Raw genomic sequence first — 15,994 nt, forward strand, 5'->3', positions numbered from 1 at the left:
TGTCTTTACTGTTCTTAGACACTGAAATGGAGCCACATGTGCCACAGCCATTTATCCTTTCCCAGTAGCTTTTTCTTGACAACATGATAGGGTAGCAAGAAAACATGTTTCAAGTTTATACTATGCATTCTTTTTTCCCTGTGGTTTTTTTTAGTAACACTGGTTTATAACATTGCACGTCTCATGTGTACAACATTATATTTCAACTTCTGTATATACTACAACGTGCTATCTTTGAAACTGAACTTTCTCTAAGAGGTGTTACCATTTTATGTGAGATTTGTCACTGAAGACGTTGTTGTTTTTAATAGCGAGTAACACTGATCGATTGCTTCTTATGTGCCAGGCACCAGCTAATCACTCTGACATGGCTTCTCTTGTCTAATTCTCCCAACAAGCCTGTGGACAGATACTGTTCATATCTACATTCTACAGATGAGGAAGGTTGGAAATCTTAAGTAACTGTCCCAAGGCCGTAAGGTAGGTAAGTGTGGGAGCCAGAGTGCACCCTTTTTACTGCTCTCCGATGCTGCAGTGTGTCCCACCTAAATCACCCCGGGATTTGGAACCTACGTGACATCAACAGGGTGATTCAACTAAACCAACAGCAAAACTTGACTGAACATGTTTTTTTGGTCTGTTGTTTCTCTTTGTTTTGTTTTGCCGATGGGGGAGGTCGGGGTTTCCTTGTACGCAGCAGAACCGACAAACGAGACTCGGCGATCTTTACATGTCCACGTCTTGCTGCTTCTTCCTGGTATTCAGCACAGCGTCAGTCCCTGCTGTGGAGAAGGTGTGGCTGGGGAGCTGGGCCTATGCATTTTCAAGGATTCTTGTGACGTGAGTTTATTGGCATGCATGGAAATGGAATTCCTCCCATGTCTGATCTCACTGACTTTTGTGTCTCTCCTGGCGTAAAAGTCATTCCCACCCTCCAGCCTGGTCGTATTCTCAGGCAGACCGTTCCAACGATGCAGATGTCTCTACAGCTCTAGAACGGAAGCGTTCAGCCACACCCACGGATCTACTGTGCCTACACCGCGGTAACCCCTGACCAAGGTCAGTCTAAAGCACCTCAGGTCTCTGGACCTTCCTCACTCTCGGGTATCAGACAGGGGAAGATGTCTTGATCCTCACCCTGTAGCTTCCATGTCCCTTGGCGACTAGGAAGGAATCTGAAGAGACCCACAGTAGAGGTGTTGGCGATGGAGCTGACTGGTGTGGGGCAAGGAGAGGGGAACATAAAGAAAGGGCATTTGGCTGCCACAGCAATACCAGCAGACACTCACAGGAGAGGGTGTAGCCCAGAACTTAACAAAGTGCCACTGGGTTTGAGCAGCCGCTGGAATGTCTGAGGGGAGCTTCACTCCTCCCCACAAAGCCTGGGCTGAGGCCACGAGCAAGGAGTGCCCTAGCTCTCAGGACTCCTCAGGACGAAGACAGGCACGGAAAAGACAAGCTGACTTCCCAGGTGTGGGTTTTCCTCTCCCCCGGGCACAGAACGGGGACCTCCCAGAAGAAATTTGGAAAACTCCACAAAAAGCCAAGAGAGACTTGATCTACACATTATTGTTTTTTCCCCAAAAATTCTGAGCTGGACATTCTTCAGGGAATGAGCAGGCACTTTGAAAGTTCTTCCCGCAAAAGTTCACTTCTGTCTTTTCCTTTGCTGCCTGCCCCTCTCCAGCGTGGTATTCTCATTGTGGGCATGGACCTGGGATCTCAAAACCCTCACGGTTGGATCAAACAGAAGACAGATCCGTGGTGTGTGTTAGCCACGGGAATGGGCAGCAGTGGGTTGAAGAGGCGAGTCTGGAAAGAAGCTGGCGCCGGGAGAGATAAGACCACAAGGACAGTGAGGGGGTGGGACTGGCATGACTTGAAGAGCTGGTGTTGGGGAGCACACAAGAGCCTGAGGTCAAGGCGGGGTCTGTGTCTGAAGCCCAGCGCTTAGATGAGGCTCCACGAGCCAGGAGATTCATAAAATCCTGATAATAATGAGGTAGTGTGGACAACTGCTGGCCAAGTTGTTTATGAGGAAGGAGGCCTGGAACTCCCTTCTAGAGCCTGGAAAAGATATTGCCAGAATCTGATCTTGCCTTCACCTCCAGGTCTTGCCAGACTCAACCCTTCTCCAGATTCAACTCTTTCCTGTCCGATTTCCTCTTCCCCGAAGCCTTAACTAGCTCAGGGGAAACTCTTGTCTGAGCTATAGCATGAATGGAAACTGGAAACAAGTGGTGAGATTTTAAGTACACCTGAAATGGTAATAGGAAGGTACGGGGCACTTCAATGGAAAAGAAGGAAGGAAATTCTTTCACTAATAAATATTTATTATTAATAAGTATTTATTGAACTCCAGCCGTGCTATGGGAAAGAAACTCACACGGAACACTTTGTATACCAAGTGCTTTCAAGGGTTACTAAGGTTACCCTATCGAGTGCTCATAATAGCCCTGCAAATATAAACTCATCCCCACTTTATAAACGGGCCCTAAAAGACTCATCTGCCCAACATCTCCTTGAACTGGGAGTCCACACTAGGTCTTCAGTCTGAGGTCTGTACTCTCCGAATGATCAAGATGAATACATAAATGCCTACAATTTCCACCAAAATTTACTTTGAGACAGTCAAGTCCTGATGCCTTGGTACCTCCAGGAATGTCATTTACAACTAGAGGAAACCTTGTTACTCTCCCCAAGCCATGATCCTTGCCTGGGGCCCTCTTTACTTCATGAAGGTAAATTGTCTAAAACTACAATTAGTATGGGTGGATCCAGTTTGCTTATTCGTGAGTATGCTGCCCAGGCAGAGCCCCAGGACATGCTCTGGCATCAACATGACCCTCTAAAATTGTGAGTAAATTACATTTCTTGATGACATAGTTTAAACAATTTTTTCCTTCCCTTAATACTTGGAATCAGGGTCACATTCTAACTATTTAATCTGGGGCCTCGAACTGGCACATAGCATGGCTTTAAATGAAATTATATTTAAAACATAGCCAAAGGTTCATAGAACACTTAATTGCATGTGAGCATGTGAGTGTGTGTATATGGGTGTGTGTGTGTGTGTGTGTGTGTGTGTGTGTGTGTGTGTGAGAGAGAGAGAGAGAGAGAGAGAGAGAGAGAGAGAGAGAGAGAGGAATACCCATTAGAATAATTCACATCCCAGGCCAGAAAGTATGTGGAAACTCAAAAGCCAGCCAATCACCATCCCCACTACTCTGTTCCTCCTGTACCAGGGATACTTCTATTGATCTCGGGTAATAATACTTCTAATCACCATTTTAAAAGTGCCTCCATGGGGACTTCCCTGGTGGCGCAGTGGTTAAGAATCTGCCTGCCAATGCAGGGGACATGGGTTCGAGCCCTGGTCCAGGAAGATCCCACATGCCACGGAGCAACTAAGCCCGTGTGCCACAACTGCTGGGCCTGTGCTCTAGAGCCCGCATGCCACAACTACTGAAGCCCACATGCCTAGAGCCCATGTTCCACAACAAGAGAAGCCACCGCAGTGAGAAGCCCGCATACCGCAACGAAGAGTATTCCCCGCTCGCCGCAACTAGAGAAAGCCCGTGTGCAGCAACAAAGACCCAACGCAACCAAAAATAAATAAATAAATTTATAAAAAAGAGGAAGAAAAAAGTGCCTCCATGGAAGGCACTTCATGATTATTGTAGTAAACCTGCATGAAAATTCTCTAAGTTAGGAATTATCATTCCATTTTACAGATGGGAAAGTTGAGTCTTAAGCCATTAAATAACTTGCTCAAGGTCAATTCACTTCGTCTCAGGTCAGGTTGTCTCTTAGATTCTCCATCTTGCCTAATTGACAGTTGCTACTTCTTCCTAATCCATGTGGACTACACATCTAAAACCAAAATGTGCACATCTTAGCTGAGCTAAAGCACACCTCAACATAAAACTGACCGACACACCCTGAATTCAATGGTCAGCTTCAAAATGAGTCATTTGCAAACTATGCACTCACAACCCAGTCTTCTGTGTTGGCCCTGTGTTATCCTTGCTCAGACTATTGTTAAAGAACCAGTCAAAGCATAAAACTCGAGTGTCCACAGACCCACCCACCCACCTCCAACCCCAAACGCAACATCTTCTTTTCTTTTGATTCTCACATTCCCAGAATCAGGATTGGGATTCAATTCAGCAAATTTTAAGGTTCTATTCAGGTAAGGCACTGTGCAAGGCAGTGTCAGAGATCCAAAATCAAGTAAGCTGGTGTTTGTAGGGCTACAATGTAGAGATGTAAAGTGGTGTCTCGCCCGAGGCTGCCTGGTCCAGGGGGTGAATGTGGCCAGAAATCCAGCCCGTGCTGTACGTTTCAAGCCATGCTCTCTGACCTTGGTTTGCTTTCACTCAGATGAAGGGGAGCTTTTTTTTCATTTCTCAGAAAAGGTATCGCATGGTCTCGTGGAGTCCTGAGTTCACCTGGCTTCGAAGAGTTTACGATTGAATAGGAGGGAAAGACAAGAACACAGATAACAAAACATCAGTCCATCAGGTTGATGATCCTGGGGGAGGACGATACGGAGCCATGGACACAGTAAATCTCATCGGATGGGGGAGGAAGCACAGCTTCACGGAACTGGAGGACACGAGAGGGGACTGGGAAATGAGCAGCTTTGGGGCATGTGGAGATGGAGGGAGGGCATCCAGGTCCGGGATTAGCATAAGCAGAAGCAGGAGCCTCAGGGGCTGTGGGTGCATCCTCTCTGACTGGAAGGCGGGGGCAGGGGGTGGTGTGGGGCCGGGGGGGACCACTAGTTCGGAAGCAGCGGGAAGCCAGTGTAACAGGTTGGCTGTGCTGAGAGTGGTTTGATCCTTCAGGACAGGCAGACACCGTGAGCTCCTTTCCCTGAGTCCCGGGTGACCGGACGAGAGGTGTGCTACAGGAGGAATGATGTGGAAGGCTCGTGCCAACGGACTGCTGGGGAAGAGACAGGAGAAGGGACCTGGCTTGGTGACGTTACCATGGCAGTTGAGGACGTGATGGCAGCCCAAGCGGGGGTGAGAGGAAGGCAAACCGAAAGGAGGAGGATGGGTGTGAGAGCAAGCACAGGCGATGGATTATGTGCAGGTACAGAGAAACTGGTGTGGGAAACAATTTCCCTCCAAGGAAAAGCCAGAGAGTCCTAACCGCGGCTAAGGAGACCCTCTGTGACCCTCCCCATCCCCCAGCCCTCTCTGCCCTCACCTGCATCCCTCGCTCTGCTCTTCTGCAGACAACACTAAGCTCTCTCCCACCTCACTTCTGCTGCTCCCTGTTCTGGCTCACTCTCCCCCCAGGTTTTCACGGGGCAGCTGACTTCCTGCTATTGAGAAGTATTCACAGACCTTCCCTATAGAAACTAGCACTTACCCACCCCGGACCCCCTTTACCCCACTTACTGCACCTTAGTTTTCTTTGTAGCACTCTTCACTGTATAGTCTGTCTCCACCAATGTCTTTCCAAATAAGGAGCTTTGTTTTGTTCACTGCCGTATCCCTAGCACCTGGCGCAGAATAGGTGCTCAATAAGTATTTATTGATATCACCAGCTATTTGGGTATTTTTTTGCTTCATTCAAGTCAGAACAGTCCAGATGTAAAATGTGTAGCCCTGGGAGACAGTGATTTCCTTAATACTAGACTGATTCACAGTTAGGCAGGACAACCCGTGGTAGGAAATGTTATGTGAATAATTCAGTCTCTTGGAGACCCTTTCAAGCCTGAGAACCTATAAATCTAAGTACTGTGCTTTATGTGTGTGGCTTCCCCAGAGAGGGAGCATTCTGTCAGAGCATAGAGGGTTAATGCATAGACCCTAGAACCAGACTCCGAGGGTCTAAATCAGGGCTCTGCCACTTATTAGCTGTGCCACCTTGGGCATTTCTGTACCTCTCTGAATACTTCTCATGTCTCATCTTTTTTTTTTTTTTTTTTATCATCTTTTTTTGCGGTACGTGGGCCTCTCACTGTTGTGGCCTCTCCCGTTGCGGAGCACAGGCTCTGGACGTGCAGGCTCAGCGGCCATGGCTCACGGGCCCAGCCGCTCCACGGCATGTGGGATCCTCCCGGACCGGGGCACGAACCCGTGTCCCCTGCATTGGCAGGCGGACTCTCAACCACTGCGCCACCAGGGAAGCCCTCATGTCTCATATTTAAGTGTTTTACTGCTCCTCAGTCATGGTCTGACTTCTCAAAGTTAAGGTCCCTTTAGCAGGTTACCTGGCAAATTAGAGAAGTCAAGAGCAGTGTTGAGTTCATGAGCACTATTTCCTAGGACATTTGCAGAAACTGTAGGAACTCTCTTACGGATCATTCTAAAGGTTATTGATTTGCTACCAACAAAATCATTCTTTGGAAATTGTGTCCTAACACAACTTGGCTTTACTATTCAGAAAGCACTCCGAACTGCACATGTCGAGTTGTGATATGGGAACTTTCTTGAGCTCTGATAGCCTTTTGTGAGATTTAAATATGTGACTTCTCAGAGTACAAATATTTTTTACAAAGCAGCTGCCTTCAGATAGCAGTTATCTCCTGGAGAGGAAAGGCAAATTGATACAACATGATTGGCAGTCATTAAAAAGTCAATACTCTCCTTTTATTTATTTATTCTCTGCATTTGAATAAGTGACTTTTGTGTGGACAGAGACAAGGCAAAGGAAGCTTGTCTATATTAAATTATCCTAAGAAGAAAATTTGATTCGAAGAACACTAGCAAATTGTAGTTGGTCTGTACTATCTTTCAGGGCTTGGGAATATTTTTATTATACTGATGTGGAATGTTAACCAGATTTGACTTGTAGATCCTTTTAAGAATGGACTCTGGGGCGCGGCTGGGCCCGTGAGCCGTGGCCGCTGGGCCTGCGCATCCGGAGCCTGTGCTCCGCAACGGGAGGGGCCACAGCAGTGAGTGGCCCAAGTACCACAAAAAAAAAAAACAAAGAATGGACTCTGGGGCTTCCCTGGTGGCGCAGTGGTTGAAAGTCCGCCTGCCGATGCAGGAGACACGGGTTCGTGCCCCAGTCTGGGAGGATCCCACATGCCGCAGAGTGGCTGGGCCCGTGAGCCATGGCTGGAGCCTGTGCTCCACAACAGGAGAGGCCCCAACAGTGAGAGGCCCACGTATCGCAAAAAAAAAAAAAAAAAGAATGAACTCTGCCATTGTCACACCAGTTCTTACTAACACTGGCAATGTAACCCGAGGATCTAGTGGCAGGATCTAAGGGGAAAACAAACAAAAAAAGGCATTGTCAGCAAATCTCGCACACTTGGAAACAATCATCATGTTCGAATGAGTCTTAACTTTGTTCCAAATACCCAGGGCATGTGTAGGTTTTATGGGTGTGGACATATATTACAAGATACAAGATTCTCATCACCATCCCTTTTTCTGAGCCAACCGTTGGGCAAACGGAAATGTTATCGGTCCAGAACCAGTGGTCTTCTTGGGGTGACATAAAAAGAGATGACCCAAAGCCAGATCGAGAGATGCCCTGGAGTTATTTATAAGTGAAAAGCCATATTACCCTCCTGCCATCCTGAGCCCCTCAACATCTGATTGGCTGGAATCTTAGAGTAGTGAGTCTCCCAGCTGACGGGTGACTCATCATGTCATTTAAGTTTGTCAGTCAATGGAAACCAGAGGTCCAAAGTCTCTCTCCAGGACTCTCCCTGGGGAAACTATTAGGGAGAAGGCAGCCTTGCCAGATGTCTCAGTCCAGCTGGCCTAATGGGCATGTGCAGGGCATCTGCTTATACTCAGGGCCTGGCATGAGCAGAGGGCCCTGGAACGATTCTCTAGGTTTGCTGTCAGTTTTCTTACCATCAGCTACCAAGAAAGCCACCGGTAAACCAATGAGCACCTTGAAATATAAACAAGTAAAAAGACATTTAACTTTCCCATTTCAGCTGGGAAAATCTGAGTTCATTCTGGGTCTAGTGGGCTGGACTTCATGTAGTGGAAAGTACATCACATTTGGAGACAGAAAAGTTGGATTCCCATCCCAACCTGCACTTAGTAATATGAACTTAAATTTTTCTTTTTTTCTTTTTTTTTTTTTTGCGGTACGTGGGCCTCTCACTGTTGTGGCCTCTCCCGTTGCGGAGCACAGGCTCCGGACGCGCAGGCTCAGCGGCCATGGCTCATGGGCCCAGCCGCTCCGCAGCATGTGAGATCCTCCCGGACCGGGGCACGAACCCGTGTCCCCTGAATCGGCAGGCGGACTCTCAACCACTGCGCCACCAGGGAAGCCCTCTATCTGGCTTTTAAACTGATTTTATCAAAAAGCAAAGACATGCTCTTTCTTCAGAAGCTTACTCCTCCTGGCTTCCCTTTTCTGTCAGTGATGATAACCTTTATGGGTATAAAGATAACGCAGAGTCATTGACATCTCTCTCCACTTCTCCTTTGCCTTTTCCCATCCTATGAACCATCATTTTTCTTTTCCTTCTTTTATCTATCTTGGTGTCTCACAGAACCAGGCTTGACTCTAGTGCCAGGCATATGACCTTAAGGAACTTTCTTTACACACTGACACTTGGTGTCCACATCTGTGAAATGAAATAGTGGAAGTTGCAGATCTGTCTGTGAGGATTAAATCAGATTGCCTTTGCCAAATGCAGGGCACATGTGAGCTGAGTTCTCTCTTCAAGCTAAGTTGGATGCCCCAGGGACGTCTGCTATCACTATCAGCCTTTTCCCCTTCCTGCTTCCATAGGGTCAACCCTGTTCTTCACTTTGCCTGGACTCTTCTCTCCCCCTTTCCCATTTCTGCCTATCAAGCTCGTATGCATCCTTCATGGACCATCTTTCAAATACTCCCTGCCTTTGGCCTCCAGAGGTGACGCTACTGCCTCTGGACTGTAAATGATTCTTGCATTTTATTCCTACAACTCATGAGGCACTTGACATGACTACTGTGTACTCTGCTTTTGTATATGTCATCTCTTCTTGTGAACTTTCATGTTTATCTGCCTTATGCATACCATTTACTTAATAAATAGTTTTCAAGTGACTGAAAAGAATCATCAGTTAATCAATGATGGATGTCCAGACCTGAAACGAGCAAATGAAGTGCTCTGGCAATTTGGAAGTGATGGAATGATTTAAACGAAGAATAAGACACCAAAGACACTTCCCATTTTGTGTGCTGATTTTTTAATGAATATTTTATAATCTTACAAAATAACTGGCTGTAGCTGTTTTACGTTACAATACAGTAGATAGCTCCTTTCACTGTGTTCCCAATCAAGCCAGCCCCTTGGGATGCTAACTGACACACTCAATAGTGATCTCACAGAGGAGAGGACATGCCAAATCCAATGCCTTGTAATGGGGGGGAAGGAAAAGAGAATCAAGAATAGCTCTTTACTTTCATGTACAAGTTTGTCAGCTGACCATTCTCCCCACTCTGCCCTCTCATCTCTCTAGTTGGAAACTGTCACACTAATCATCAGAGTCATCCAGCCCTAGGCAACCTGGACCCCAGCGCTCCTAGTTACTGGGAAAAAGAAGAAGCAGAGAAGTGATTTTGGAACAAGGAAACAAATGGAAGAGCCTCTGGGAGAGGCCCTCTGTGGCCCCATGTATGGGGAAGAGCAGCAGAATGCAGACCACCACATGCAGTGAGTGTGAGTTAATATCCACTGGGGATTTGTGACCGTGGTGTCTTAGAGCTTCAACTTTATTAGTGACCTGAGGAGCTCGAAGCACTAGGCTCCAGGGACAAAGGCTGGAAGAACCTGCCATCTATGAATGGCCAGGACTGACTTGGGCTGGGCAGCCTGTAGCCTGAAAGGCTTTCCACACACCCCCCAGAACCCTCCTCTCACCTTCCCAGGGCAGCGATGGAGTGCAGATGTTGCCAACAGAGAATGAAATATTTTAAAATGAAGTACGAAAGAGAAATGTTCTCACTGTAACTCCTGTGGGAAGACTGAGCCCAGATCCATGCTGGCATGAACCACAGGCTCCGTATTCCTGGGGCTTGGGGTGGGAGGAGGTGGGGGGGGGGTGGGTGGATGTAGCCTTCCTGAGCTGGGTGAAGCCCAGGATAACTCCCAAGCTCAGACATGGCCCGATTCCCCTGCACAGAGTCTGATATGCTTCAGGAAATTTGGATAACCATCTTACAACTGTTTTAAAATGAAGAATCTAAACTCTTCTTCTGTCCTTTCCATACTGAAGCCTATCAGAATCCCAGAAATAAATATTCTCTTCTTGGGGGCACTAAATGTGAACCCAGATAGGGAACAGTGGGTATCTAGGCTATTGTTTCCATTACGGCTGGAAATACAGAGAACAAGAGTATTTTGGATGGGCAGACTCTGGTCTTTCCCTTCCCCGGTGACCTTGCCACCCTCATTTCAGATCCCCACAGATAAATATGTTGTTCTTTCCTACGTGAAGTCTGGCTCAAGATAGTGGGGGAAGCATTTCTTCTTTCTATTGATATTTGCACAGCCACTGCTTTCAGGGTTGATGGGAAGAATAGAAAACTGTGGTCAGAGCCAGAGCAGGCGATCCAGGGAGACCAAGGCTGCCCTTGAACTTTTGCCTGTTCTTCCCTTCCTGAGATGATAAACTGGGGTGTTGAACAAGAAACTAGCTCCTTACTTTCTTTCCCCAAGGCCTAATCCATAAATCGTCACTAAAGAACAACTGCAGTAGACCACGTGCAAAATGAGTCAGCCCAGGACGTAAACAGAGGCAGGTTAACGCGGTCATTTCACATACAGTCCATCTATTGAACAAGAAAGGGTAACAACGACAAAATGGACCCTAAGCAGCTGAAATTCTTCTCTCTCCCCACAGAGTGTCACCCTTGCTCCATGTTACTTTCACAGCTTGCTCAAAGTGCTCTCTCTGGGACACATTTGACACATCACACTTGAATAGAATTTACCTCCGAGTCTGCATTGTCCAAAAGATCCCCTTTGGTCTGCTGTGGAGACTCAGAACGAGGCTGAGTCTCCTTGACTCAATTCATCCTCCAGCCCTGGGCTCTGATTTACCCTGACTTCTCCCCTGTCTATGGCCTCCTCCAAACCTGCCTGTTCTTCAGTTTCCTCCACCTTTCCCCGATGTCATTTCCATGACATTTTTTCCCCAGAAAGTCAACAATAGGTCATGTGGCTGTGAATGATGGCCAGGCTTGGAGACTTAGGAGAAGGGAGACCACAGGCCAAGTATGAGGAATGTGTGAGTTCCTGTAATCCTGGTGATGGGAGCGTGAGCCTACATACAGACTTGTGGACTGAGTGACTGGCTGAGAGCCACACTTGGAACAGGCACCTGTGGAAGTGCAGAAAATCCTGGGCCTCACCAACTGCAACGAAGAGTTCCAAGAACTGAAGAGAATGTATTCTTTTTGGATGGATACTTAAGAACCATAGTCTAGTTTTCCTGGACCCATCACCAATGGATAACCCCACCCACCTTTCCATGCCTTTTAGTATTATCATTCCAAGCCCCCATCTCCTCAAACTGGGCTCAGCTCCCAGTTCATAAAAAGATGATTAGCTGACATGTGATTATCAAAAACTCCATCTAATCTCTCCCTTTCCTTCCCCAGTTCCCTCTCAGCCTGCCAATCCCTAGGAATAGAAAGATGGCAGAAGAACTTGTCTTTCGGTCCTCAAACCCTCAGCATTCATTTTGGACGTGAACTTCACAGCAGCATGTGTGGAACAATGGATAATTTTTAGCTTAGTAGACAGCAAAAAATATAATATATATAATATATTTATATCATTATGTTTAAATACTTATAAAGAATTAATAACTAACCTCATTATTACTAAGGGAGACTACACAAAGAAAGGGAGAGAGCCAGTTTAGATTAGACGAGCCCTGAAAGATGGCCATCCATTCAAAATGGGTATGAGCAGAGTGTCCCTGGCAACTTCTCTTCTAGTATTTTGGTATTGGTTTACAAGTTGGGTGGGGCTGAATAGTTGGCAGGATGCAGAGTAGGGAGCAGGGCAAGAGTTGAGGATGGGATTTGATAGAATATAAATGGGGAAGGACGGTCCTTGTATATATATCATATTTCTCTTTCCACTTTAAATCAACTGCCTCTTTGAAGAAATGTTTGCCTGTGACTCTTCCTTACTTGGGCTACTTGATGCAATAGTTGGCACCTGTAAACGTCCTCTTGCATTTCTTATAGGATCCTTGGTGTTCTTCTTCCTTCCTTCATTTCATGACCTTTCTTCTTCATTCATCTTTTGTTTCCTTTTGTGGAGGCCTCTGATTCTTACTGCCTCCAGGGCAGTGGAAGGAGGGGCTTGATCCCACAGTTACAGGTTTTCTTCCGCCTTGGGGTCTCGGCAGGTGCATTCATCCAGATCACAGTCAGCAGCGAATGGAATGACCTAGGAGAAATCAAAGAGACGTCGCAATCACTCATTTTTGCACCAAGCGTCACACGTGCAACCAGCTTTTGCTTTTTTTCTCACTTGGTCCCAGAGGAAGTGTGGGGTTGCCTGTTAGTATCACAGAATTGAAATTAACACTCGGTTCTTTCACTTACACACCATGTCTCCTTAGGCAAGGTAAACCTTCCTTGCTTCACTTTCTTTATATATAAAGTGGGAGGACAACAGCAACTACCCAAGAGGGTGTTAGTGTAGTTTAAATAAGATGATGGATATGAAACACACATTTCTAGGCACCTCTAATATCTGTTACTACTACTTCTAATATTACCACTAGTGTTCAAAACTACTGCTGTTAATGTTTTTGTCGTTATTATCAACCTTCACAAAATCTTTGTAAAGTAGGTAAGATGAACGTTAGTATTTTCTTCTTACAGAGAAGGTCAAGAGAGGTAGGGTGACTTAACTCAAGGTCATGACACTACGATCTGGAAAACCAAGGCTCTATTACCTAGCTCTATGTCTTCTACTTTTTTGATGTTCTTGGGGCCATAGAATCATCTCTTCTATCTTCATAAGCTTGAGGTTTTGCCCTTCTTGAACCCAGGATATACTTTGGCTTGGTGAAACAATGCATCTCTCTACCCGTTGTTTGTGGCTAGATTGCCTTCCTGCTGTGTAATTATCCCTCCTCCAGGTCAGAGATGGTCCAGCAAAAGTTGCTCTCTTCCTGCTTGCACTGCTACCAACAGATAATCATACTTTTTGAGTGTCCATAATTAGCTTCAGAGAGAACTGGGCGTGCAGGAGACATGATGTAAAAGTGGCGGAGATCCTGCTCTTTGGGCTTGGATGGCCAAATGAAACAGCAGATCAGCATATTATTTACCAGTCCGAGCACACTGAAGAGAGAGGCTGGGCGACTGGGCAAGTGGGCTGGAGAACGGGCGGTGGGGTTTGAGGAAGTCTCCCAGCATATTGTCACATATGAATGAAATGTAATTTAGGAGTCAACAGGGGTGAAATGCTTTTTCAATCCTGATTCGTGTGTATACTGGCCACAGGCACCAAAATCCATGAAAGAAAAACCCTAGATCTGCTGAGTGTGAGATGGAGATGGGGAGAGAATTGACTGCTTTCTTCCGAAGTGGTTATGCCTTCCTGAGTAGAAATGGGATCCTTGACCAGTTACTTTCTTCAAGTGAGACCAGGAACTAGTTGGCATGAGGTCTGACCTGCAATCCAAGCTCTTGATCTGTTTCTCACGGTTTGGGATTTGCTGGGTTTTAGAGCAAAAGGGGGCCAAACTGAACAGTGATACAAAAGTCCCTGAGCTCTCTGTACTAAATAAGTTAATTCATGTCAGTGGTGAGAACAATGCCTGGCACAGAGTGAGCCATCAGTAAATATTAGCCGTTAGGAGGAGTATTCAGGTCTGTGTAGAGGTAATCACGCAGACGTGACTTTATTGTGGAGACACATACAAGGAAGGAAACATTCTTGTGTATTTCTGATTCATCACATCGGCCAACTAGCGTCAGTTATCTTTGGAGCTCTTGGGTTTTCATCCATATTATTCCAAATTTTCAGCCTATTCCATTTTATAGGCTTAGCTTAAGCATATCTATTTTAATAGCGTCCAGAGCAACAGGATAAAAGGCATCAAGGAAAGGGCTACTGCTCAGGGTACAGCGGGGGAGTGCTCCAGGTAGCTCGTGGTGGCCGCTCAACATACACCTGCAATGTGCTTGGAATACACTTTATAGGATTATTCATTTAGCTGTGAAGTTTAATAATAAGTGGATACCACTTCGTGGATAATCCTGCCTCTCCAAGGAGTAGAGGCCATTTTTCCCTACCTACAGAAACTTCTCCTGGGCAATGATAAGCAGGTGGGAGTCTTTGAGCAGCAGAAGCATGGCTTTTCTCTAGCAGTTACAGGACTGACAATGAGAGACTAGTGTTTTCTAACAACCTATCCTAAAATTACTATCCTTAATCCTGTCACTGTAGAAGCTCCCATGTTTGTTCGTTATCATTCCCTCTTCTTGACTGTTGAAGAAAAACAAATTATGATGCACCACGAAGGAGAGCTAGCCAAAGCTCCTGCCTCTATTCCTGGAACTGCTACCCTCTCCCTCCCACTCCCAGGTGCCCTCACTTACCTTCTTGGAGGAGAGCGTGGAAGAGCAGCAGTCTCCCCCATCATAGTGGCAGTAGGCCCGGTTATTGATGGTATCACACCAACCATCTGCTTGGAAAGGCTGGTAAGGAGGTAGCAAGTAACGGTCTAAGTACAACTTCACTCAGCTTCACCCTATTCTCCCACTCATCCCACTCCCAACATAATCCATGGAACTCGAGACATTATTACGGGAGAGCACCAAAGGGGGCAGGGTAAAAATTGACCTAACACTCTCAAGAAGTTGAAAAGTCTCAAGATAAGACCATTGGATCGAAGGAATTGTCAAATTTCACCACCAGTATCTGCTTCTGGCCTACTCTAGGGACCAGGATGGTTCATTTAATTCCTTGATCGACTTTTTCACCTTCTCGTAATAGTAGGTCTTTACATCATTAGGTAGGTTACAAAATATTTTCACACATGTTAATAACTCTGTTGCTCATCAGGAAAACCTGTGCATCAGGCAGGTTTGGCTTTTAAAGTCCCATTTTATCAGTGAGGAAATGGGGATAAATAGAGATGACAAAAATTACTCCGGGTCACACAGCTAGGTCAAGCAGAGTTTAGGCTTAGAAGTCATGTATCTTGATTTTTTGCTGCTTCTCACAGATTAAGGACCATAACCCCCATCTCTTCTGGTCCTTGTACTTAGAGACCCTAATAGGCCTGGGTTGCTATAGACTCAAGTGATGTTTGTCCAGAATGCAGTGGTCCTAGGGTTTGGGACACCAGTGCCGGAACACAAATCATCCCACATGTACAGCTACTTCATGCACAGCAGGTAGACACAGGGTTAGAGCAGAGGAAGCCAAACGGTTTCCATCTACTCCTGTTACTGCTGCAAGTTAACAGGAACCAAAATGGGAAAGGGGCCCAGGCCAAACCAGAGTTAGTGGAGTGTTTCACCCCAAAAGGGAATGTATGATAAGAACAGCAACGAGCGGTTAAAAAAAAATAGCTCAGCAGCCCAACGCACTGTTTCTCTAGAACCACTCTCAGAGGGAAACAGTGTCCCACGGCATCCTGGAGGGTGCACCAGCCCAGGCAGCCCACCTACTCAGCCACATTAGCTGCTCCCCACCCTGAGTGGATACCCAATTGCGAAGCCTCAGGAAGCATCTCGGAGTCAAGCTCTTCGGGCCACAGGACAGTCAGTAGACTCTTGAGGCCTGAGGCCACCTTCCAGTTCACACATTCAAATCACCTTCTCTTCCCCCACCCTCCTTAAATGTCAAATAGAAGGACTGTTCCCTATTTCACTCTGCTTTGATGAAATAGATACTAAAGTAAAAAATGGCCATTAAGGGACTTCCCTGGTGGCGCAGTGGTTAAGGATCCGCCTGCCAATGCAGGGGACATGGGTTCGAGCCCTGGTCCGGGAAGATCCCACATGCCACGGAGCAACTAAGCCTGTGCGCCAC

The 15,994-nt window shown here is 46.4% G+C and overlaps 1 protein-coding gene across 1 annotated transcript in view; it reads right to left on the reverse strand.

Annotated features, from left to right (window-relative positions):
- Positions 1-11,927: 11,927 nt before the first annotated feature.
- The window catches only part of PAPPA2 (pappalysin 2), a 282,414-nt gene continuing 278,347 nt past the window's right edge, over positions 11,928-15,994 (reverse strand). Inside the window, exons 21-22 of the mRNA XM_027086240.1 lie at positions 14,554-14,652; positions 11,928-12,385 (exon numbers count right to left, since the gene is read on the reverse strand). Of these exons, the coding sequence (XP_026942041.1) occupies positions 12,311-12,385; positions 14,554-14,652 (174 nt within the window). The 3' untranslated portion in view covers positions 11,928-12,310. The remainder of the gene's footprint in view (positions 12,386-14,553; positions 14,653-15,994) is intronic.

The sequence above is a fragment of the Aethalodelphis obliquidens genome, unplaced genomic scaffold (assembly GCF_003676395.1).
Source record: "Aethalodelphis obliquidens isolate GAN/ISIS:26980383/991018 unplaced genomic scaffold, ASM367639v1 scaffold55, whole genome shotgun sequence".
Taxonomy (NCBI): domain Eukaryota; kingdom Metazoa; phylum Chordata; class Mammalia; order Artiodactyla; family Delphinidae; genus Aethalodelphis; species Aethalodelphis obliquidens.